Below are 23,912 nucleotides of genomic sequence, written 5' to 3' on the forward strand. Positions count from 1 at the left end.
GATGCTTTAGACCTCTACTCCCTGAATAGACCCACATAAAGAGTATGTACAGATTCATTTTTCCCTTACCTTTTAATCCCTTTGAACCCAATAGGCCTATTCCAGCCTACCAGTGAACATGCAAATACCCGATAAAGGCCGATATGCCGGAATACCAGCCTGAAGACATGCAACTTAAAAAACATGTGTTCTAAATGTCAGGTGATCTTTTAAAAATGATGTCATATTTCCGGTACATATAGGAATAATTAATTCTGGGTATGGGTCAGGCCATCCAAAATAATTTAGGGTTCAAAGGATTAAAGGACAAGTCCACCCCAGAAAACTGTTGATTTGAATAAATAGAGAAAAATCAAATTAGCAATATGCTGAAAATTTCATCAAAATCGGATGTAAAATAAGAGTTATGACATTTTAAAGTTTCGCTTATTTTTCACATAACAGTGATATGTACAACTCAGTATTAAATATACAAATGAGACAGTCGGTGATGTCCCTTACTTACATGTACTATTACTTTTGTTTTTTATTGTTTGAATTATACAATATTTCTTTTTTTTAAGATTTGACAATAAGGACCAACTTCACTGAACCATATAGTATTAAACAATGTTAGTTCCACATGTTCAGGGAGGAATTAATCATTGTTTCACTTGACAATGAGGAGAAAATCAGAATATTTCATATAATAAAATACAAAAGAAATGGTGAGTGGATGATGTCATCAGTCTCCTCATTTGCATACCGAACAGGATGTGCATATAACTGTTTTGTGAAATTAAGCGAAACTTTAAAATGTCATAACTTTCTTATTTTACATCCGAGTTTGATGAAATTTTCAGTGTTATGCTTGTTGGATTTTTCTCTTTTTATTCAAATCAACTTTTTGTTGGAGTGGACTTGTCCTTTAAACAGGGCCAAGTTGCATATTATAATTATAATAATCACTCTCTATTTCCATATGAGATAAACTCTCTCTAGTGAGAATTCCTTAATAATAACGATGTGAAGGATTATAAAAATGAACGAAAATATCAGGTCAAACAAAATTCCATTCAAACATTTTGAAATAAAAATGTAAATTGATTGAAATATTGTCAGATGTCTGATTCCAAGGCTCATACTTACAACAAGTTTCATAATATAGAGGTGCCACTTTACACAAAAGGTGGAAAAATTGTCTTGTATAAGCTATATTTTTACAAAAATCTAAAGTAAATGTGCCAATATTCATGCAACCACCTCTTGGGGTCCTCATGAATAATTTCCCACAATTTTCTTTTCGTGGATGTTTGTGATCATGATCCAACTACACTTGGTATAAAAAACACTAAAATGAAAACTTGTATTTTATTATTTATCTTTCAAAATGAATTTCTACTTTTGTCTGAAAAGTGGCATCCCCGAAGACATGGAATTGAATTACCATACAATATGAAAAAAAACTAAGATAATATGACTGTTATATTAAGATAATCATGATTTCAGATAATGAAATTCAAATTCAAAATTCAAATGAATTTGAGATACTTCAGTTTTGAAAGCTCTGGAAGTCAAGAAAATTTTGAGAGGTAAGAAATCAAAGAAATTTGACAAGCAAGGATTTAGTTTCTACATCCTATCTACATCTATGCATCATAGTAGAACCAAAATGTCATGGCATATTTAAAAATCATTTCATACTTGGAAGCCATGATATGTTTCAATATCAATATCAATTGTAAAGAAATTGAATTTCATTATCAGAAGTAAAGATAATTCATGGCATGTGCTCAGAAATAAATAAAACACCAAAGAATCTGAGAAAAAAAATGCACACAATATACTCACTGCTTTCTGTAAAGGGTGAATTTTGATGTAGTAGAAGAGATTGAAGAAGAAATAATTTCATCATGCAAAGACGTGTGAGACATCACATTGGGCAACATCATCAGTTGGTTGGAATAGAAATAGCAACATTATTCCAGAGAAATGTTGATTGATGTTGGTGTGGTAAAAACATGGGGATTAGCAAAATGGGGTTAGGATGGGGGATGGGTTTGAAGGGGAACGGTGAAAAGAACAATTGAGAAAAGAGAGAAACTGGTTACGAGGTTAGCTAAAACAAGAACTCAAACTAGAACTCTGCAGCTGTAACTGAAAGTGTCAGAATCAAGAGAGATAAATACATATTCACAATTATAGATACATGTTTGTACACGGTGCAATACTGGAAAATTGCAGCAACTACATGTATAAGCAACATTGTAAATACACTAATAATCAATATATATGCAATATACATATTGCTAAGGTAAACATATTTGTATTTTACGGCTGATGTGCATAACTACCAGTTTCAATACATTTTGGTAGCATGTGGACAGAATCGAAATATAAAACTAAACATCAAAGAAAATAATCAGCAATAGATGAAGTAAAGAATAGCAGAGTTCGCCAATAGTAATCCAGTTTATCAAGACTACAGTATAGGTCTCAGGTTTGTGAACATTCTATCAGAATGCATGTTCTTTTCTTTCATGTAATATATTTCAATCAATTTGCATATATACACAGCTAAATTGCGCTCTATCTTTCTTTGATTGAAAGTCAACAAAAGTATACGTATGGCACACTTCTTAAAAACCTGAGCAATAACCTACAAACAGAATGAAATTCATCAAAACAGAAAAAATGGAGCACTGAATAGGAAGGAGTGAAAGAAATATTTTTTTTTCATTGTAAGCATTTTCATGACTATATTTTGGCAGCACACAATATAATACATCAACACACCAAAGTTGACAGGAGTCGGTTAACAGTGGCTTAAGGTGCTTGTCCATGTAATGGCCACATGAACACATAACTAGCCCCACTGAAATCAGTGTAAATTGGCCTCGTTTAGAAGCATACATGTATGTCCCAAACCGGGCCGACATTATTACACCAGTATTGTTGTTGTTTTTTTTTTCAACAGGGCGAAGACAATTGACAATGATTCAATGGGAGCTAATATTCATGTGGCCACATCTTGGGGTCCCAATGAACCAATACCACAAACTTTGGGATGTGGATGCTTTTCATCATGACCAACCCAAACATGGTATGAACAAAGTTAGTTTTTTGTGACATCATCTCTTCAGTACTCTATTTAGAACCTATTTTTACCTACAGATAAAAACAATCAGCAAAGAAAGATATATATGTTTCGTCTTACAAAAAGGCACATAATCGCTTCGTAGCAAAAAATGACGCATCTATTATTTCATTGGCAAATATTAGAAAGCACCTCAGGTATTAAATATGTTGCATGTTACATGTAGTACTAATACATTAGCTTGATTCTCGCAATATACTTCTGAAAGTGAATTTAAAAAACCTATTGCACATCAACAATAAATAAGGAATAAAGAATGCATGTTCTTACTTTTGTAGTTCTTATCCCATCCCCCTCTCGAACTGTATTTTGAACTTCAGTTTTTGTTGAATTCTTTTCCCTAATGTCCCTAGAGCATGCAGACATCAGAGGCACCTTTCCCCCCTCTTGTTCTTTAGCTTCTTGCTCAATCACACATTGTGATGCGTCTCCATCGACCATCAGCCTGCCTTTAATTTGCTCGGGCTGAAGAATTAAACCCTGATCTCTGATCAGCCCTACTACAGATAAATTAAGTTTTGAAATATCCCCACTTTCAAATCCAAAGTATAAAGGCGATTCTCATTTGAGCATAGAATGTAACTTTGAATAAGAATGAATGCCCACTTTGAGCTCCATGTTTCGAACAACACACGATGCAAGGGTCCCGAATCTTCACCAATGAATTGAAAGGCTAATTCGTCAAATATCATGCTTTTTCGCAACAACAAAAACCACTCAACTTGACAGCGGCTTGTAATAATGGAAAAAAAAGAGCCCACTCATTGCAACTTTACGGAAGCTCCAGGAATTTATAATTTGGTAAATTTCCCTAGATTACAATCTAACTGGAAATTTTAGGGTGTGTTTATTATTTATTGATTTATTTTTAAGTCAGGATAATGAGAACAGGGCTATATGCAGAGCTGCCAACCTGAACAAGAACATTTCAGTATTATGAAAGCTAAAAATCAGTATTTTGGTGAGGAAATCAGTATTTTCAAAGAACTTTAGAAATCAGTATTTTGCATGAAAATATCAGTATTCTACTCATTTTTCAGTACTACAAACGGAAAATCTGTACAACTTGGCAGCTCTGTGTATGGCAAGAAGTCTATCAGAGACACAAGAAACAAATTCTGAGTAATGCAAAACTGAATTATGCATTGGGTGTGGGTGGCACATGGATTACATGTAGCCTTTCTTCACCATGCTACATGTATATACATATGCACAGCTTGTGAATAATCCAGGGAAATACAATACCCAAGATGCAATATTTATAAAGTGCATGGTGAGAAGAAGTTAATAGCGGACATACAGTAAAAGTCAAGAAAAATTTCATTGCATTCTCAAGATTAAAATGGAAAAACACCATTCAAAATGTGCCAATATTTTTTTTTCTTTTCAAAGATGGATGTTGTGATGAAAATGTTCTCATACAACTACACAAAGCATACACTAAAGTGTTATATGGTGGTTGCAAACACATCACAATGGTCAAATGCCATTCATCCATGCTGTGAAGTTTTACTAGCAAAATGATTAACGGAGTAAAACTAAGGTACTTTTCTTTAAAAATATACTGACAGTCCAGTAGGTCAGGTAAATATCAAACATGGAATTGAAATTTTGAGGTGAAAATAGGGACCACTCTCATTTCTTCATGAAATCCAGAACAGAATACGTCGGTCATGACCAGAGATGCGTGGACAAGCTCATGACACCATTTAACATAACTGGGGAGGTCATAATGATAGCATTAGCACGTGATCATTTCGTCCTTGCAAAGTTAGGCAAATCTTTAGACTTGAAACATATAATGCACCTTTATATCTCATCTAAGTTGATATTCCCCTAAGTCGAACTGGGCCACCGTCTTACAAAGAGTTACGATTGATCCAATCAATCGTAACTCTAAAGAAATCCATCAGTGTCATAATTTTTTTCAACAGGAAATGTCTTTTGTAAACAAAGGAGAACGCACCAAATGTTACAGTTCTGTATTATGATGTGATGAGTTTGTCCTTGCAACTATGGACAAAGTTCTATTGTAAAGCACTGGTATTATTAGCATACATGTAATTGGGGCAATTTGTCTCTGTCTCAGCACATCTGCATGTAAATGTAACAATAAATAATGCTGAGCTCTACTGGTCATATCTGACAGCGCTTTCAGCTTGCATAATTACTAACACCATGATTCACATTCTGAAGAAATTTCCTAGGTGATTTGTTGTTTTCGTAATTCATTGTGACGGTGCAAGAACACCCTTAGCAAAACATTTTCGAGCACCCCATCGGTGCAATGACCTCATGCGTGCTGCTTAGGGTGTTTTTGTGCGCATGCAATGTGTGAAAGTATGGTGTTAAGGGCGTTCTTGCACCGACAAAACGAATTGTTCTTTATTCAAAGGCTACAGCAAGAGGAGTTCTTTTTAAAAATCTTTCAAAACTACAGGAGCAGCTGTTGTAACTTTGCCGTTAAACTTCCAAGGAAATCTTGATTGTACAGAATGTAATTGGCTACCGAGCCTTGTTACCATGGTAGTTGCCATGATGGAAAAGTTATTTATTTGCATCTCTTTGGCCCTTAGCCTTGAAAGAGGTTTCAGTTGTACCATTGTGCAAAACCATGGTTTATGCAGATATATTTTATCGCGTTTCAATTTGGCGCCCTTTGCCAAAAGCATGCATTTATAAGTGGACTTTTCTATTAAGGCTTTTGTGTAACGTATTAAAGTAATTAATACTACAAGTGTGCATAGTCCATCGTTTTGTACCATGGTACGATTGAAACCTCTTTCGAGAATAAGGGTCTTTATGACATGGGCCCCCTGATTCTACAACCTACGAGGATCATTTAAATTCAATGAATAAGGCTGTTTATAAGATTTTGCAAAATTCAACCATCAACGGTATGTTACATTGTCGTTAGTCACACCGTGTCCGCTTCAACCAACAATCGCACAAAAAGGATTAAAATATTACACAGCAGATCAACCAGAATAGAAAAGAAGAGCAGAAAAGAAAAAGGCATCAGAAACTGCAATGTTTTCCACCCCAACCATTTATTCCCTGCCACCAGTTTCTTTCTATTATTGACTATTTATTTAGATCAGCAAATCACAAATCTAGTGATTTCACGCGTATAAGGCTTGTACAGTACCTGAGGAACTGTTGAATTACATGTATCCTTCATCTGAAATACGAATGTACAAAACAGAAGTGTAATAAACAGGGTTTTTTTTTCCTGTCCGCAATGTATCCAAATCTAGCTCGAGGGTCAAAAGGAGTATGAACTAGTTTATTATTTCCCAATTGGATTCTACACTGGAGGACATTTGAGTAGCTCTAACTCTTCACCCGACGCTTTGTTATTATGACTGCCGGTGAAAATCAACAGGTTGGAATTATTGCCATGAAAACAAAAGTAGAAATAAAAATTGTGAAGTGTGGAACAGGGGACAGCCAAGTCCATGTATAATGTATTTTACTCAAGGTGTATTAATGCAGTCCCATGCATGTACATGTATGTCTTCATAATGTGTAACTAAAGGCTAGAAGATGAACCAGAAAGTGAATTGTTATGGGGTTCGGGATTTGATGAAAATAGAAGTCGATGGAGTTGTGACAAAAGAAAGGATGAAAGATGAGAGATGGTTAAGTAAGGAATCACAGTCCAGTAAAGCTTGGAAATTCTTTCATTTTGGTAACTGTTTTGTAAACTAATGTGAGCGAGAAATGAACCGGCAGTCCAGAAATTCTTCTTCGGGAACAGATCTTTGAATGTGTCTTGCAATGTAGATGTAAATGATCTTTAAAGGGGGGTAGGTACTCCAGGCTGGATACGATAATGTCTGAATAAATAAAGTTGCTTCTCGAATTCGACACAAATCCAGTGAACCGAAAGCACTGCACTTGTTTACATTTTGTCGGCAGGGGCAACATCGTCGCTCCCAGGGGTAAAGAATGAAAAGCGAGGGGGCGTGCAATGCAATGCACTGTACTGTGCTGAATGGCAGTGGGCACTTGGGGGCTAGGCAGTGAACAGGTGGCGATTCAAGATGGCGACGAGGATGGCGAACAACAGGAGGCAGAAACCCAGAGATTCCAAGGAGAGACGCAGAAGAGCGTTAAATTGCATGGCGTGTGACTTGTGAGAGGCGGGGCAGCGACTCGCATGAGCATGCTAAGTCAAGTAGAAAGAAGGACCAAACAGACAAACAGAAGATGTGAAATGGAGAGACAGCCAGAAAGAATAAGAGAGAGAAAGGTAGATATATAGAGTAAGCGAGAATAAGGGAATGAGAAAGAGAAAGAGAGAGAGAGAAGCAGTGATGAGATTAACATAAATGTTCAAAAATTGAGTTTGCAGAACATTAAAATAAGCACAGTGAATAGATGCAGACATTCGTAATTATACATGTACTTCTTTGTCTTCAGAAATACAAAGGGGAAAATTATAAAAAAAGAAGGAAATACGTAACATTTTTTCAAACCCCATAAAAATAGAAATAAAGGCTTTGATGGAATTACCACGCATTATTTTTTAAACTTATCAATAGATAAAATATCTTGCAAGAACCTCTTCATAAAATAAAATAAACTTTTCTCTTGGATTCCCCAGAATGAAATACGTTGTATGGAAATATATATAAGCCCTTGGTGCAATCATATAATACTTTTTCACTCAAAAATAACCAAAGATAGACTTGTTCTATGTTAAGTACTAAAAAATACTTTGGAGGGACCATCCTACGATTAATTTAAGAGTTTACCAATTATAGCTAATGATAAAACAAAATAGTTTTACATGTAATAGTATACTCTTGAAAACAAGCTTTTATATGAAAGAGTAGGGGTAGATGTTGAATGGAATATGGAGTATAGAAGAATCAAACTCTTTTCAAGTCTGAAAATTCTTGGTGTGCCACATTAACTATTTTCCTTCAAGGACATGACATGTCCATAAAAGACAATAGAGATAATTTGACCCAGTATTTTGAATGCCTTTCTTTTCTATTTGCAAATTGATATTTTAGCTCGGAGGGAGTAAGGAAAACCATTACAGTCATCTCATATTTTTTTCTTTTTTACAACACACAAGTCAGGACAACCTGGAAAAGGATGAGGAAAAAGACACTGGAAATATCCAGAGGACAGAAAAATATTATCTCCCATCAAAGAATAAGTAATTAGGTTTTCCTGCTGTCTTCGTATTGCTCATTAAATGTCATGGTTCAGGAGAATGACAACCTTAAAGACCTGGAAGAAACGTTTCTCTCATTTCAGTGGGTGGGTGTATGTGTTGCAGAGAGTATGTTAAACAGAAGACATAGAAGGAGTACAGAGTTCGTTTTTAAGAGTGAATGAATTGATGAGAGAAATTGAGAAAGAGAGTATAGACATTAAAAAATCATCAGTGATAAATACAATATTGTACATCTTTTCAATGCCCAGATCTAGGGCTGGTTGGACATGAATTAATGAACAAGGAAAGGGAAAACACAAAATTGATTCAAGGTGAATGATTACCAGTTTAATATTAGAACAGGAAACTGGTTATAAAAAAAGTTATTCTCAAATGAAACTCGATATTTTAGGTCTAAATGTGTGAACTGCGTGATGTTAAGTGCTGAACTGAAACAAAACAATTAACGAAATGTGTTATTAAAAAAACAATATCTAAATGTTTGAATTATAAAGTGCAGTGCTGACTTCGAACAAATAACAGAATGTGTTATATATCAAAACAATGCATGTAAGCATCTAAAACAAAATGTAATGTTGCTAGGCAAAACAAATGAAGATTATACTTTTCCATTCATGAAGATTAACCAAACAGCAAACTACAAAGTAATAAACTGGAGGGGGGATGAGAAAAGTGTAAGTATGAGTTTTCCTACCTCGCTCTTCATAGCGATTCTACACTGCCCTGCTTCAATAAAATAGCACCCATCGGCTCCATCTCCCTGTCAGAAGAAAAGAGAATCCAATAAAAATGTCATTATTTCTTGATTCTGACATGGAAGTCTGGCGTGATCTCCATAGCTGATGAGGGGAGCTAGGTTACAACACAGGTAATATCTTGACTGAAAGATCACTTTCCATACGGAGGGATCTGCATAATATAGGTTCATTGGCTTCAAATGAATAATAACATTTCGAGAATACGTTTTACCAAATCAGCTTTTAATTACTGAGCACTTGAAAATATGATCCTCTTAAAACTCTAAAGCAGGCTCAGCTAATCTTCTTCAGAGGATGAATGCTAATTATTTGCATTTCAACTATCTTGTTCATTTTTTAAAATCTAAATTAACAGGTCCCTGTCTTAAAGCAATGTTATTTTGAATTTGCTCCTTTGCCATTATAAATTGAAGAAATTATCTTAGCAACATATAATTGACCGACAGAAATACATCTTCATATATTCAAATGAGCCATGACTGGTTGTTGTACACATTTCATTTCAGCAAAAGAAGTTTTGAGTGGAAGTCAATCGTGTTTCAAATTATGCATAAGTGAAAATGATAAAAGGGGAAACTTTTATTTTATTTTATTTTTATCACAACAGTTTACTGATCATTGGATGTGAATACACCACAGTCCTAACCTAGCTATGTGGCATGACAAAAAGAGAAGTTATTTTACCTGAGCAATAATGCAGTCTCCATCCTCATATGTCCTTGTTAATAATGCATCTGCAAGGTTCATACGCTCATATGCCTAGACAAGTACAAAAATAAAAAGTATAACAAAATAAAAGTATCACTACATCGTAATTCCATCATTCAAAAGAATAAAAACAGAACATAATCTAAGGTATATGACTGGATCAACTGCAAATTGAATGAAACCTTTTTGTATAAAAGTTACACATATCTACCAGAGCAAAAAAAAAAAAAATTTCCAGGGCTACTTTTGAGCTCACCAGACCAAATTTGCCACATTGTATTTAAGTTTACATCGGACCATATGGCCCCCATTCTGAAGTCGGGTTTAACTTAAACTCAGGTTTAAAGTTGTGGTTTAAGTATGGACAGCCAATTGTTACATAAATCACTAACAGTAGGGATGTCATATTTCAGCTCATTTGGCTCTCAAATCATTCATAATTGTCTAGGAAGTATATATAGATTATTGTCTTCACCATCGATGAATCAAGAAAGAGCACAGTAAACATAAGAAACGTACAACTTAATAAAAAAAAATGATACTTTTGGCTGTCCATACTTAAACCACAACTGTAAACCTGAGTTTAACTTAAACCTGACTTCAGAATACGGGCCTATGTGAATTTCAGCTCTTTTTTAGTTTTCCAGGGCTCTGTAGGGCATTTCGGGGGCAAATTCGCCCCGAACCCCCGTGTAATTTTTTCCTTAATATCTACATGTATGACAAGCACATTCATTAAGAGGTTGTCAACATCTTTTTCTTTCTTATCTGTCGTATAAATTCACAGAGGAATACAAGTCGTTCGGTGGATTACCTGGGGTGATGAATTAAGCTTGTTGACGTCACTAATGCATGTACATGCATGACCCTAGGCATTAAACACAATCTACTTCGTAATGAGAAATTTGAAAATTACTTAAATTTGGCCCTTAGAGTTTTGAAAGTGAAAATGGATGGTAGTGGAAAGGCTGAACCAGAGCATACACGTATAGAAGTACTATCGTAGAAGGGTTCAGACATGGCAAAGGGATAGAGAGAGAAGAGTGAGGAAAAATGAAGGGTGTTGCTAAAGGGAAACTAAAAGGAGCAAATGTTAAATAAAATGGGCAGATTGAGAAGAAATACTGTGAAAATGATATCAGAGAGAGTGAAAAATACAAGGGGGTACGGGCGATTTTGCTGCAGAAATTCTCAAAAGACCCCTGAAAAATAATAAAAAGAACCCAAGAAAACCCCCTTCATTGTGATGTGAAAGCTTATTAATTGTTGCAGATTTAGGCAGAAGGTTGTGAAAGGCAGCCCCCGATAATAAATAACTATTTGTTTTTGCCTGGAATTGCTGCAAGGAGATATTGTCTACATGACTGTAGGATTACATGAATCCACAGAAAGAAAAAAGATAATTTACCTGAACATAATAGAAATGAAAATATTTTTTTCAATTTGTCTTCATTAGTAGGAAGATTGTGTACTATGCCCAATAAGAATGCATACAATTTTCTCTCATACTGCTTTCATGTGTATTCCAGCCAAATGAGAAAAGAAATAAAATGACTTTGGTGGCTTTCGAAACTTGAGACACACTAGAATCAATTGCATCCTTTAGGCAATGAGGTCACTGATCATACAAGGACCCTACACAGGTAGGTTATGCCAAAGTACTTGTCAATCCAGGTGCGTACACATGTACTGAGCATTCACATCCTCTCCTTCGCACGAAATATTTCGCTGTACAAAGTCCAGTGATCACAATAGTTACTTTGCTCTTGCAATTATTCCTTTTTGTACATACACTGTCACACATACCTCTATTTCAATTGTAGTTTATTAAACCCGACTACGCACGGAATAACATTACCCAGCAAAAATGGAACCAAATACCATGTTTCAAAATGAAGAGTTCGGGTACACATATTGCCTTTGGAATCCAACCCATGCTGGCCAAAATTTAATGTGATGAAAACACATGTACATTTTCTATTGAAAAGCATTTTGCTATTTATTTCATTTTTAAATCTAGCAAATTATGAATAAATAAAAGTCTTAATGATATTCACCGATGTATTTTAGACTTGGGGGAATTATGATTGGAAGGTAAACATTGCCACACAAAGGGGAAAGGGATTAGCTGACTACATGTATCTGCAAAACATCCATTTAAAGAAAACAAAAACAAAACAAAAAGGAAAAAAAATTGTATCAGATGATAATGATGCTCATAGATCTTCAATACAGATTCCAGAGTTAATATCGAGATTAACCCTAATTGCTTCTGTTCTATCTTGTCTTTTTTCCCTGTCTTATCTTGTATATCTTATCGATAAACAGATAAATTGGATAAATATATTCAATTGATACTTTAATTCATTTCATTCAAATACGTTCATAAATTCTCACATTAATTCTGGATTTACAGAGCTATCACAATCATAAAATAAATGGATAAATGAATAACAATATGCACAAAGACATATATTGTTCTAGTCTTCAATAACATAGAAGTATATCAGTTTGATTAAATTATTCACAATTCAATTCATCTCAGTTCATTGGAACTACCAATGAATCATTAATTTTTAACAATCATTTAATCTATACGAATCAAATACAAATCTACACATTGGCCTTCCTTACCTCTAGAGATTTGAATATTGAGACCTTCTCAAGTAGCACTTCATACATTCGCCTCTTCTTGGCTGCATTCTTTAGTACTATTCTTCTGAAAGAAACACGGTCCTGCAGAGACAAAACAAAAAATATATACATTTACTTTTAAAATGATTCCTTATTTTAATACACATGGTAAGCAAAGGGCAAATTCAATTTAAGTTTTAGATATAAAGACGACTGCATCAATGTTGATGGTGATGATTTTATACCCGATTGCTAAAGAAAGCATGAATGTTTGTAAGTAACCAGAGGACCAATGGTTAAAGGTCTTCTCCAAGGGACTTGGTACCGAAGATAAATGCCCTACAAAAGAGCACAAGTGCACAAATTTTGAACCGAATGAGAGTCACTTGAATGTGAAACCACTGCTCTCCCAAATGAGCTATCACACCTCCTTCTTACAGCTAATAACCAATTATGACACAAAAAGTTTTTGCATGATATTGGTTCAGGAAAGTTTAATATTGAACACTTTACATGCTATTCTGATTTTCTTTTACTGGTCAATTTCAAATTAATCTACCTAGCATCAGCTTTGAATGCCCCCAATCAGCAGTCACCGCCTACATGTACCAGGAAATCTCTCACGACAATGGAACTCTAATTGGTCTTCGACACATATACATATAAACTGTTTATAGGGATATCATGTATTTGTTGATCATCTACAAGGAGGAATTCACAACATCTGAAGTTGTAGCTTTTTTGTCTTGCTGAGCTACAGGTAGGTGGCAAAAAATATATAAAATTTTTTACATCTCACTTTTGAGCTCCTTGTAAAGGGGCGATCACACATCACCAGTTAAAAGGTGATTCGCAGAGGTTTGCCCCTGAAGAAGGATGCATCAGAGACCTTTTATTATCGAATTTGGCCAATTCGCTTCTAATTCTTGAATTGTGCTTACCCAACAATCTTGTTGTTCATTGAAAACAAACTGGAAAAACTCTAAGAGCTTTGACTGCATCCAAATTTGGGGGGCAAACCACCATGACACGACATCTAAACTGACAATGTGTGATTGCCACTTTAGCCTCCAAGTGGTGTCACATTCAGAAACTGCCCTAGAGGATGCCATATCACATGGAACGCCCTTGCATGGTGATCTCACATTAAGGCATCATCATGCATTGTCTCTCTCAGTTCATTATGGGCGCAAACATGGAGATGAAAATCAAAATAAAACTCATTTTCAAATTTTTTATATAAAGTTGATTGGGGCATCAAGAAAGATGTCCTGTATCTCAAATGTCTCCTGAATGTTATACCCAAGGCAGGTGACTTTCTTTGTTATTTCCCCATGCAGGTGCATGAAAGAATCATCCTCAGGACTCTTCAATGTTTTCAGTGTGATCAACAAGGATGCCAAACGACTTGCTGTGTCCAATAACAACTTGAGGTTGCTGCAGGGACGCGCTACGTTTTCACTTCATTTAACGTCCATCTGTAAACACGCCAATCTGTTTGCTACTTTTCCTATCAGGCATGGACCCATCAAGGCATTGATTCTGAAGGGAAAAGTGCAGTCAAGTGCAAGACTGTATGTCAATACCAACAGCCAAGGCCCAGCCCACCGTAATACATTTGATTACTTCCAGAGGGATGGCAAGACAAGAAATCAACATGCCATAAATCACAATTATGCAAGAGGTTTGGGGGCCGATTACTACTTCAGGGCAACTTGAAAGAGTTGTCTGTTTCATCAATTGCTCATTTCAACAATTCACCATGTTGATTGCAATGGATGTTAAGAGCTGTGTTCAGCGACATATTACCTGACATTTACCGATGCGGGCCGACTGCATAGAATCAGGTCAATCTTGTTTAGGGCTCTTGAAAATAAGGTGGGAGAGTGATTTGGGTCTGAATACATCTCCTACATTAACATCACTTCTTATTTCACGTCTTTATTTTGGCTGTCATTCTTTAATTCTTGTTTCTGTATTTTTCCTCCTTTTCTTTTTGAGGATGAGGTGGTATTTCCCTGCTCCATTTAAAAGCTATTTTAAATAATGTGCTACTACGGGAAAGATGAAGATCTATCATGACATTTTCACGTAAACGCTACATGTACATTGACATACATGTAGATATTAACTACCTAATGTGTGAATGCCTAGAGCAAGTGCTCTAATTCATTTAAAAGTCACTTGTCAGGCTGAAAAACAGGGCATTGAAAATTACACAGACAGAGCCCATAAAAATGTAAGGTTAAATTTTTTATGGCATGATCAAAGCAAAGCAACTGCCCACGCCAAATGACTAGTTGCTGGCATCCGTTTTAAAATTGAATGAAATACTATCCATCTATCCAGTGTACCCATTTTAAGTACACCGACATTGCACCACCATTTCTTCATAAACACCTGTGCACGTACTGAGCAATGTATATAAAATTCATCGCAGAGTGTACCCAAAACATTAGGCGGGACATATACCTTACAATCCCTCGAGGCATTAAAGACAGCATCTTTCTCTCCATCAATTTGACTCAAGTAATTGTGTCTTGCAAGAAGTACAGGGCTCCTTGCTTTTGATTAGGCAAGCCTAAGTATCTTTTCTCTTATCATCATGTCCTGCTATCCGAGATCTAAAATACATCTGCATGAACTCTACCAACAGCAAAAAATTATTAATGGTAAATAAAGATACATGTACTTGTAGAAATTGATATATTTTCTCAAGTTGGGCCCATTAGTATTTTTTACCAAGTTACAAATGTAACTACTAATAACTAATTTTTCATTTATGAATACCGGGTGATTGGGGGAGCCATGGTCTAGTGGTTATGAATCTAGTCTTAAAATTTGAATCCCAGCCATTGTTTTCCTTCAGCAGGAATATAGGTGAATGGGTTACCCTGAATGATAACAATTCCTTCATTCCTTGAATGCACTGAGCACTAGAAGGCAGCTCGAGCTTAAGCTGGAGTAATAATAGTAGTGTGCCGCGGGATATATTATTTCTAGATAGTTAGCATTACATAAATATTACCCAGTCAAATGGCCATCGGTATATACCAAAATTATCAATATATTTTCCATTTTTTGGATGGTATGGGAGCCTAGAACAGTCAGATATAGCTATAGAGAGAAAATCCAATGTGATTGACCTCTGAGGGCTGCCCCTCTCCCATCTTGTAATGACCAATATGTTTGCAATAATTCTCTACCCCCTTCGGTTTTCATTGAATTATCAAGACTCTGAAATCTAATCCACATTGAATACATACATTATACAGGTAGTATGGTTGCATCGAAATGCAACATTTGATATACAGCACAGACCACGAAAACAAGTTATTCTGATGTTCAATGGTTTCTGCTCTTCTATTTTTAAGTGAGAAAGAACTGCAACCCAACGCTTCTTGCTTTGAAATTATAATGAATCAAACCATCATTATAAGATTACATGTATGTCTCAGGTTTTCTGTGTAGGGTACAACACATAACTCTCAGTACTTCCAACGAAATCAGACAATTAAATAATGAAGTCAAATCATCATTTCTTCTCAAAAGGCACATCTGGCATTGGAGGAAAGCAATTACCATGTATATCATGTGTTAATCTTTAATATGAAATAACCTTCCATCAATAGGTCCTTTCAGACTGACTAAAAAAACAGATCCGGAAATTTACTCTAAATCTAAACCCGATCAAAAAATAATAGGTATTATTGCTGTTTGAAGCAAAATTACTTGTGATATCATGAAAGAAAATACCTGCTGGGTACAGGTGACGTAGGGCGCATGGGGTGTTTTGTGTAAGCTAGCAATTTTGAATCGCGCCCCGCATCTGCTACTCAGATACTCATATTGCTCATGCTCATAACTTCAAGAACGTGGCCCTGAAGGATCTGGTTCGGGTAGGTACATGTATTAATGTACAAGTTAATTATTGGGTATTTTGAGGCCTGAAGAAGTCAGGGTAAATTTAAGGGTATTTGGTGGTCGAGTCAGTTTGAAATTACCTAGTGTCTCTACTACAAGAACAGTAGTTTAGATTTGATATTTGGTCTCAAATCGCAAGGTCCTATTTTCCATCCGTAGTACTGTATTTATAAGCTGTTATTTTTGCGTACATAATTTTTTTGCGAATCGCAGGGGTCCCGACATTTTCGCAGGTTGTTGAATTTGCGATCGGAAGATGTACCAAAAACTTCCACAGCATTTCAGAGAAGCAAAATAGTGCAAAACATGTGCAAAAATATGCCCCTCAAAACCCCCATGCTGACGCGTCTTTTGTACATAAATATGTCCTTGTAAAGAACAGTTAAAAAGTGTGAAAAAGTGGCTTAATTGTCACTTTTTTTGTACCTTTAGATCTGAAAATTCATCATGTCAATTTTATCTGTAAAAGCAATCTTTGGAAGTTGTGTTTTGTTAAGATTAATTTTTTTTTAAGTTGGTTTAAGTGCATAAGTGTGAACAATCTTTATACACCTCTAGTCATATGACTTATGAATATTAGTGAGTATGCGAATATGCAAATTCTAGCTTCACTTATATAATGTTGTCACAACACCAACACCAGATTTCAACACCGTACTTGAAATCACCCATTGACATGTGCTTGCATACCGCACATCCTTTTCATCTAAAATGTTTTAAACTAGCAATGGTAAAGTTTCTTCAACACTATGCTGCTATACTCTGGAGTCTGTGATTGTCAACTGGTACGTACCCACGAGGCCAATAGGACCGATACATCATCACGTGTGTACGCTGTAAAATGTCACATGCCAATTAAGAGAGCTGTCAGTGGTAAGAGTCTTGCTGAACCGACTACCTTCACTTCTCGTCTAGTCAATTACACCCTACAGTAGTAGACTCATCATCGTCATCTTCATCATACGTTATATCTATAGGTGTGGTCATGCTCATTTTCAAAGGTAAAATTTAGCATTTGATACACAGATTGAAAACAACAATTAGGGGAGTACAGTTTATGCTCAGGTGTAGTCCATATTGGCTGTAGAGGGGAAATGACATTCGGAGTGTGCTGAGAGGATTGGTACTGGGTATTTTGGAGTGATTCCCTCATTCGCTTTGGGAAAGATAGCTTTCCCCTAATTAATGGCCAATCTGGACTGGCCCAGGGGGGGGGGGGTGTTTCACAAAGTTAAGTATGACTTTCTTTAAGTTATGCTCAGTACTGACGCACATGATATGTATATGTAACACGCATTCTTATTGTAACGCATGTCTTCTCAGCATGACTTGACAAATTGCGGTGATACCTTTTACACAGCATACAAAGTCATAATTTAAATTAACACTGTGAAACACCACCCTGGTGTTGAGAAAGACCCATGGCACACTCATGACCAGCATTCTGCAACTGCTATAAAGGAACATTGTGTTTTTAAAGCATTCTTGCATTTAACTTCCTCAAAACGTCAATTTCAACTGATCACTCAAGTTTATGACTAGCAAGCATTCAAGATCTACATTTACTAAAATGAAAATTGGAAACAACACAAACACATTTTGGACACATTTCAAAACGTCTATTCCGGCTCCAAAAATGGTTGAGCAAGAACACGCCCGAAGTTGATGAAGAGCAAGTATCTTTTATCCTCCAATTAGGAATCCAATGAATCCGGCAACCTTAGAGCCAGCTGCATCCACATGCATGTGTACACATGGGGTATCTCTGCACAGATAAGCATACAGTAATTACATTCAGAAGAGAAGACAAAGTGCCATCTCTATTTAAAGTACTGTACTCAATGCATGGTCCAAGACAGCACGTATGTATGCTTTAAAGGTAGAGTTTAAACATCATGATGCTCTTCCTCCAGTGTAGCATCCAACAATGTACATGAGACTGTACACTTTGATTCAGAATGATTAATCCCCCTCCCCATCCCCCCCCCAAAAAAAAAAGAGAAAACATTCACAAGCACTCCTATAAAAAGATGGCACAAGCTAGCACTGAATTTGATCAGCAAGTTCAGCAATATATTTGCAAGTATACACAAGTTATGTATATGTACCGTATTTTCCGGTGTATTAACCGCACCTTTTTTCCCGCTTTGTAATCTTAAAAAAATTGGGTGCGATTTATACAAAGAAACAACAAATTTCATCAGAAAACTGACTGTGTTTCTTGAGTATTTTAGATTATCAAATGACCGAGAATTATTTAGAATATTTAATGTATAATTATTTGTTGGTTACTGAAAATAGAGAGTATATTTTGCAAAGTTTTCTTTTAAAATCTTCTTTGTAAAGGTTGTTTTATATTATTTATTTAATTACTATCAATTTAATAATGTTTTCCTAAAAATAACCTGATCATTTTGTGATGAAAACTTTTTTTTTCAGCTAAAATTGCATGGAAAATGCGCTTCAATAGGCATGTAATCGTAATCGATCGTAATCGTAATCGGTTATAAAAAAGGCAATAAATAATGTCCTTAATTCTTTATTTCTCTCTGTTTTCTCTCAATATTAAAAAAAAAATCCCTTTTCATACCATAATTTTGATATTCAAAAATGTAATTTTATGGTCTCCTTTTCCTTAAAAAAACCCTGGCTGTTTTGTAATGAAAACTTATTTTTTACACCTAAAAAATGCTTGGAAAATGCTTTACAATAGGCATCTAATCTTAATTGATCTTAATCGTAATCGGTTAGAAAACAGGCAATAAATAATGTCCTCTATTCTTCGTTTTTTTTACCTCAGTTTCTCTCAACATTTTTTTTTCTTTTTCCGTCTTTAGACTATACGTTTGATATACAATACTTTATCTTTCAAAAAAAAGACCATTTCATGGTCTTTTTTTTTTTTATTCTACAAAGAAATAGTTTATATTTGAAAGATAAAGTTAAAGAATAAAGTAACCATTTTTTTAGATACAAAAATTAGTAATATATGTTTTGGTCTTTTAATTTTGTTTGGTAGTGATAATACCCCAAATGCCAACATTTTTTTTAAGGCTCCCAATTTTGGGGGTGCGGTTAATACGCGGCCGCGGTTTATATACCGAAAAATACGGTATGTGTAAATTGTGTAATTAAATTGTGAAATGGCACTTAGTTTCCTTGAAGAGGGAAAATTAAATATGAAGATCATTACCACAAAGAGAATTGTTTTTAAAGAAGACTTTACTATTTAAAAGGGAATGTTCACCATTAAATCTAAAGATGCTATGTCACCACCTTGTACCACACAGAAAATTCGAAATCAGTTTCTTCTCATTCAGGAGAGAGTAAAAAGCAATTATCTCCACCTTCCACCATTCAAGCCTAATGACCAGAAATGACAATAAATAATTAGCCAATAAAAGCATTATTGATCTTGCTCAGACAGTCAATCCAGGAGTTAATTAATGGCAATTTGACTCTCATGTACATGTTGTGTATGGTCTCTGCACACGCAATATGCAAGTGCATAATGCATGCTTCAATTTGACAAACATGTCACACTGTGAACAAAAGGGAGATATATATTTCTATTTTCTATGCAACATTGCTTGAATATTTTTGAATCCATTCATGTGCATGGGTGGGTAACAATTGGTGTAATAAAAGTATTCTGCTGGTAGTATAATTCCGAAATATGCTCTATGTGTGATTATTATGTTCTTCAATTATTTTATTATGCAGAAAATAAGTCTGTTTGAATGAAGGCGAAAGAATGAGGGCAACCAGTCAATGACATTTTGAACAAATTGTATTCAAAGTAAGAACCTTGAAAAGGCCAATTCTCTTTAATACATGTATGTAAGCTTACAAAGTACATATAATAAGTACCCTAAAAATTGAAAAGAAAATCAGAAATTTGACTCGCCCTCCCTCACATCCCTGGCCTTAAAATGCAAATTATGTTTCAATGCAATTCCTGTATTTCAGCTAAAACTCTGCTTGGCAAAAATGGAGAAAACCATATATTGCAGGACATTTTTATAGTACAAAATGGAAGATTAACTGATATGTCATGCCTCAATTGCAAATTTGTGTTTGACTAATTGTAACTTCAAAACTTAATTAAGTTCTGTCAGATTTAAAATCTAATCAAACTGCTGTGATCCTTTTACTAAGTAGACCAAATAAAAATTGAAGCGAGAACTGAAGTGAAGCATGACTTTATTCTGATGAAAACATGATGCAGATTAAAGCTCACTTTATCTGATCCGCTATGAAGTGGGCTTCAGGGTCTGCTTTATTCTGACCAAGACCCAAAACATATAAAACAATACTCTTATCTCAGAGGCTGCATTCACAACCAAAGATCATCATCCAAGAATCCAACTAGAGATATACTAGTACATATGACGAGAGATAATGGTAAGTCTTTGGCATATGGAGGTACCCTCTGCTTCGAAGGTAAGCAATGTGATAATGTGATTGCATGTATGTTACATGGCATCAACGTGACCTGGATAGCAAAGTTGGCAGCGCACTAGTCATGCAAGCCAGGGTCCAGGGTTCAAATCCCGGTCGGGCAATCTAATTTCCTCACATTATCTTTCTATCACAGATAATACCATCATGCAATGTACTTTTCAGTCACAAATACTTGCACTGTTTTTCTTGTTTTTTCTTTTTTATTATTGGCTATGGGGTAAGTTGAATGTTATATCCTTTCTTCAAATTACATGTACAGTCACATTTTTATCATTATCTTGAAATTCAATGTCAGATTACAGCTTCAACTTGCACTTAGGAAATGTTAACAAAACATAACAAAACAACCACCATACTTCACCATCGAACTAAGCTTTGAGTATTTTAGCTTCAGCAACACAGCGTCTCCTCATTTGATACAGGATGTTCCTAACTGGGTACCAGGGAAAAAAATAATATTACCTGCACAGGGGCTATTTTTCCTCTTCAATCAAATTTACCTATAGCATCAGACCAATGTTAATTTGGTTATTTTGCAGATTTATGCTAATAAAAGGTCCAAGGCTCCAGTGCTTTTTTTCACTTCTATCGCAAAGTCCAGTTTTAGCATAGGTCTAATTTCAAATATATTACTGCTAGAATCTGGCGTCAGCAGTAAGGTTGTGAATCGAAATTGCTTTACTGACGAGAGTTAACTCAACCCGATTATATAGGATTGCAGCGCTACAAAAGGCATCAACTTGTCAGACTGTGTAAACGTATGTATGTAATATGGGATTACGGGACAGCTTGCATTATAGCTACTTACCAATGCCCATAGAATGCCTTCTGTAGTAGCTACAATTGTTGCTGCCCTTGGTGTGTTGTACATGAGTGCTAGTTCACCAAAACTTCCACTGTCTTTGTAAGCTCCAACCTTGTTATCATTGACAAAGATATCATATTCTCCTCTGTAATAAAGCGAGAAAGAAAAAAAAAGGTAAATATTTGAGACAAGTGATGCAGGACTTTTATGGATGAAAAACAGTATATTGCGGTGCAAACCATTTTGAACTTTTCTACAATACATAATTTTAGACAGAGTTATTAATACCATTCTGGAGGGGGGGGGGGGCAAAGTAGTTTCTTATGAAACCTGTGCACAGTACTTTTCTTGGAAAAAAATATTGCAACAAAAATGAAAAGTTATCAATTATCTCTGTATAAGTGTTACAAATCACCTATTTCATGAATTAAAGTCAATTCTTGAACGAGCAGTCAAGAACATGAAGATGTGTATTATTTACTAAAATGACACTAGAATAAAGAACAGAATATCAAAATTATCATTAAAGGACAAGAAAAAATTGATTTGAATAAAAATAAGAAAATAAAAGCATGAAAATTTAAAATTTAATCAAAATTGGATGTAAAATATATAAGTTCTGGCCATTTTTTTTTTAGGGGGGAGGAGGGTAAATCAAAGACTATTTCACACCACATTCATCATGACTCACATGACAAGCATGCAACAGAACATCCTTGCAACCTACGACAGGTACATAGTGAGGACAACACTTTAAAAGAAATCCCCACGAGATGAAACAAAACACCTCGAGTCAGTCTTCACCATCAAGGTGCACCTCAGCTTGGTTAATGTGAGAATGCCGCAGAAAAGTCACAGAGACCATGAAGAATCGATATATGGGAGCTGGCCAGGGCTCGGGTTACATGATACAGGCTGGAGAGTGAATCGCCATGGCAATAAAAGCCTTCCTATGGGCATTCAGTGGAGAAGATATCTATGCAAGTATGCAACCCATATGCCAGACTATTCCTTTCATCTTTACTGGCTGCATACTTTAAGAAGGAATGATTCTTAGTCAGACCTGTGGCTTCAAATTACCCTTCAATGTCAAAATAAATGGCAGCTCTATAAGATTTATGCAAATTATACATTACTGATGAAAAACTTAAGTTTGTACCATACTGTAGTTATTAAAAAGAATACTAACAGCAAACTGTCAACATCTCAATCAAATCTTTATGGAAGATTTTGATATTGTTTTTCAAGAATGTTTTTGTTGTTTTTTAGGGGTTTTGATTAAATATTGATTTTGAATTTAATACTGTTTTATACTTATTCTGTCTTTGCTAACAATCATTAGGTTTGATATACAGTAGTTGAAATTTAATTAAAAACAACTCATATACTAGTTACAGCAAGCTGACATCTTGATAAAGAACTTCACTCCACTTCAGTACAATCCTCTCCGATGCCAGCCTCAGGGTGCTACTTTCATACAAGCATTGCATCTTACACTGAACAGAAATACATACAAGTGTTAGGAAGATATATTTCATCCCCTTCAGCCTTTCCAATATATTCTTATATTGTTGGAGGGTGCGAGGGGATACTGACGAGGTAACGCAGGATTAGCGAGGGGCTTGAAGCGGACAAGCCGTGCTCGTATATGCTCACCTATCTATGACGTAGAAGTTGTCACCATCATCTCCCTGGTCGATGACATGATCGCCTGGCGTCGTCTGGTAGAAGAGATTAAAAAAATGGAATATAAAAGAAGCGCTGTTTAGCGAACTTCAGGGCAAAACTTTTCAAATATGTGCTTAATTCTACCTGCACTCCCAATTACCTTCCTACTTTATAATACACAAAATTACATGGACACCCATGGCATTAAAAAATGTTTACATGCCATGTCCATACCACTGACCATTTATTACAAAAAAAGTGTACAGTTGATTTTCATACAATCACACATAGAGAAAAGGTGTTTTTGTAAAGACATCAAAATAAAGGAGATGATCGTGATTCACAGAAAAATCGAAGTGGAATTCCCATAAAAAATAAGGGGGAAAATATGAGAAATAGATAAAACTGGGCTCCGTAACACAAAGGTTAGCGATTGATCGCTAAATGAAATGATCATCGTTGCATGCGCATTTTGCTCAGTAGACTGACTAGCAACCAATCAGAAACTTTGTTCTTTCAAATTAGCGATTAATCGCTGACCTTTGTGTTACGGAGCCCTGGACGTACATGTACAGTGTACATGTAGGCACATGTGCAGTATTTATATGAATAGATGAATGG

At 35.4% G+C, this 23,912-nt stretch overlaps 1 protein-coding gene across 2 annotated transcripts in view; it reads right to left on the reverse strand.

The window, feature by feature from the left end:
• The window catches only part of LOC129257484 (cAMP-dependent protein kinase type II regulatory subunit), a 60,270-nt gene that overhangs the window by 10,858 nt on the left and 25,500 nt on the right, over positions 1–23,912 (reverse strand). Inside the window, exons 6-11 of one of the 2 annotated variants that reach the window (XM_064096770.1) lie at positions 23,280–23,344; positions 21,627–21,768; positions 12,431–12,532; positions 9,773–9,847; positions 9,025–9,090; positions 6,280–6,317 (exon numbers count right to left, since the gene is read on the reverse strand). In XM_064096770.1, coding sequence (XP_063952840.1) covers positions 6,280–6,317; positions 9,025–9,090; positions 9,773–9,847; positions 12,431–12,532; positions 21,627–21,768; positions 23,280–23,344 — 488 coding nt within the window. Of the gene's footprint in view, positions 1–6,279; positions 6,318–7,086; positions 7,308–9,024; positions 9,091–9,772; positions 9,848–12,430; positions 12,533–21,626; positions 21,769–23,279; positions 23,345–23,912 lie in introns of those variants that run through there. The other variant, XM_054895815.2, reaches the window with a different exon arrangement.

This window comes from Lytechinus pictus, chromosome 3 (genome assembly GCF_037042905.1).
Source record: "Lytechinus pictus isolate F3 Inbred chromosome 3, Lp3.0, whole genome shotgun sequence".
Lineage (NCBI taxonomy): Eukaryota > Metazoa > Echinodermata > Echinoidea > Temnopleuroida > Toxopneustidae > Lytechinus > Lytechinus pictus.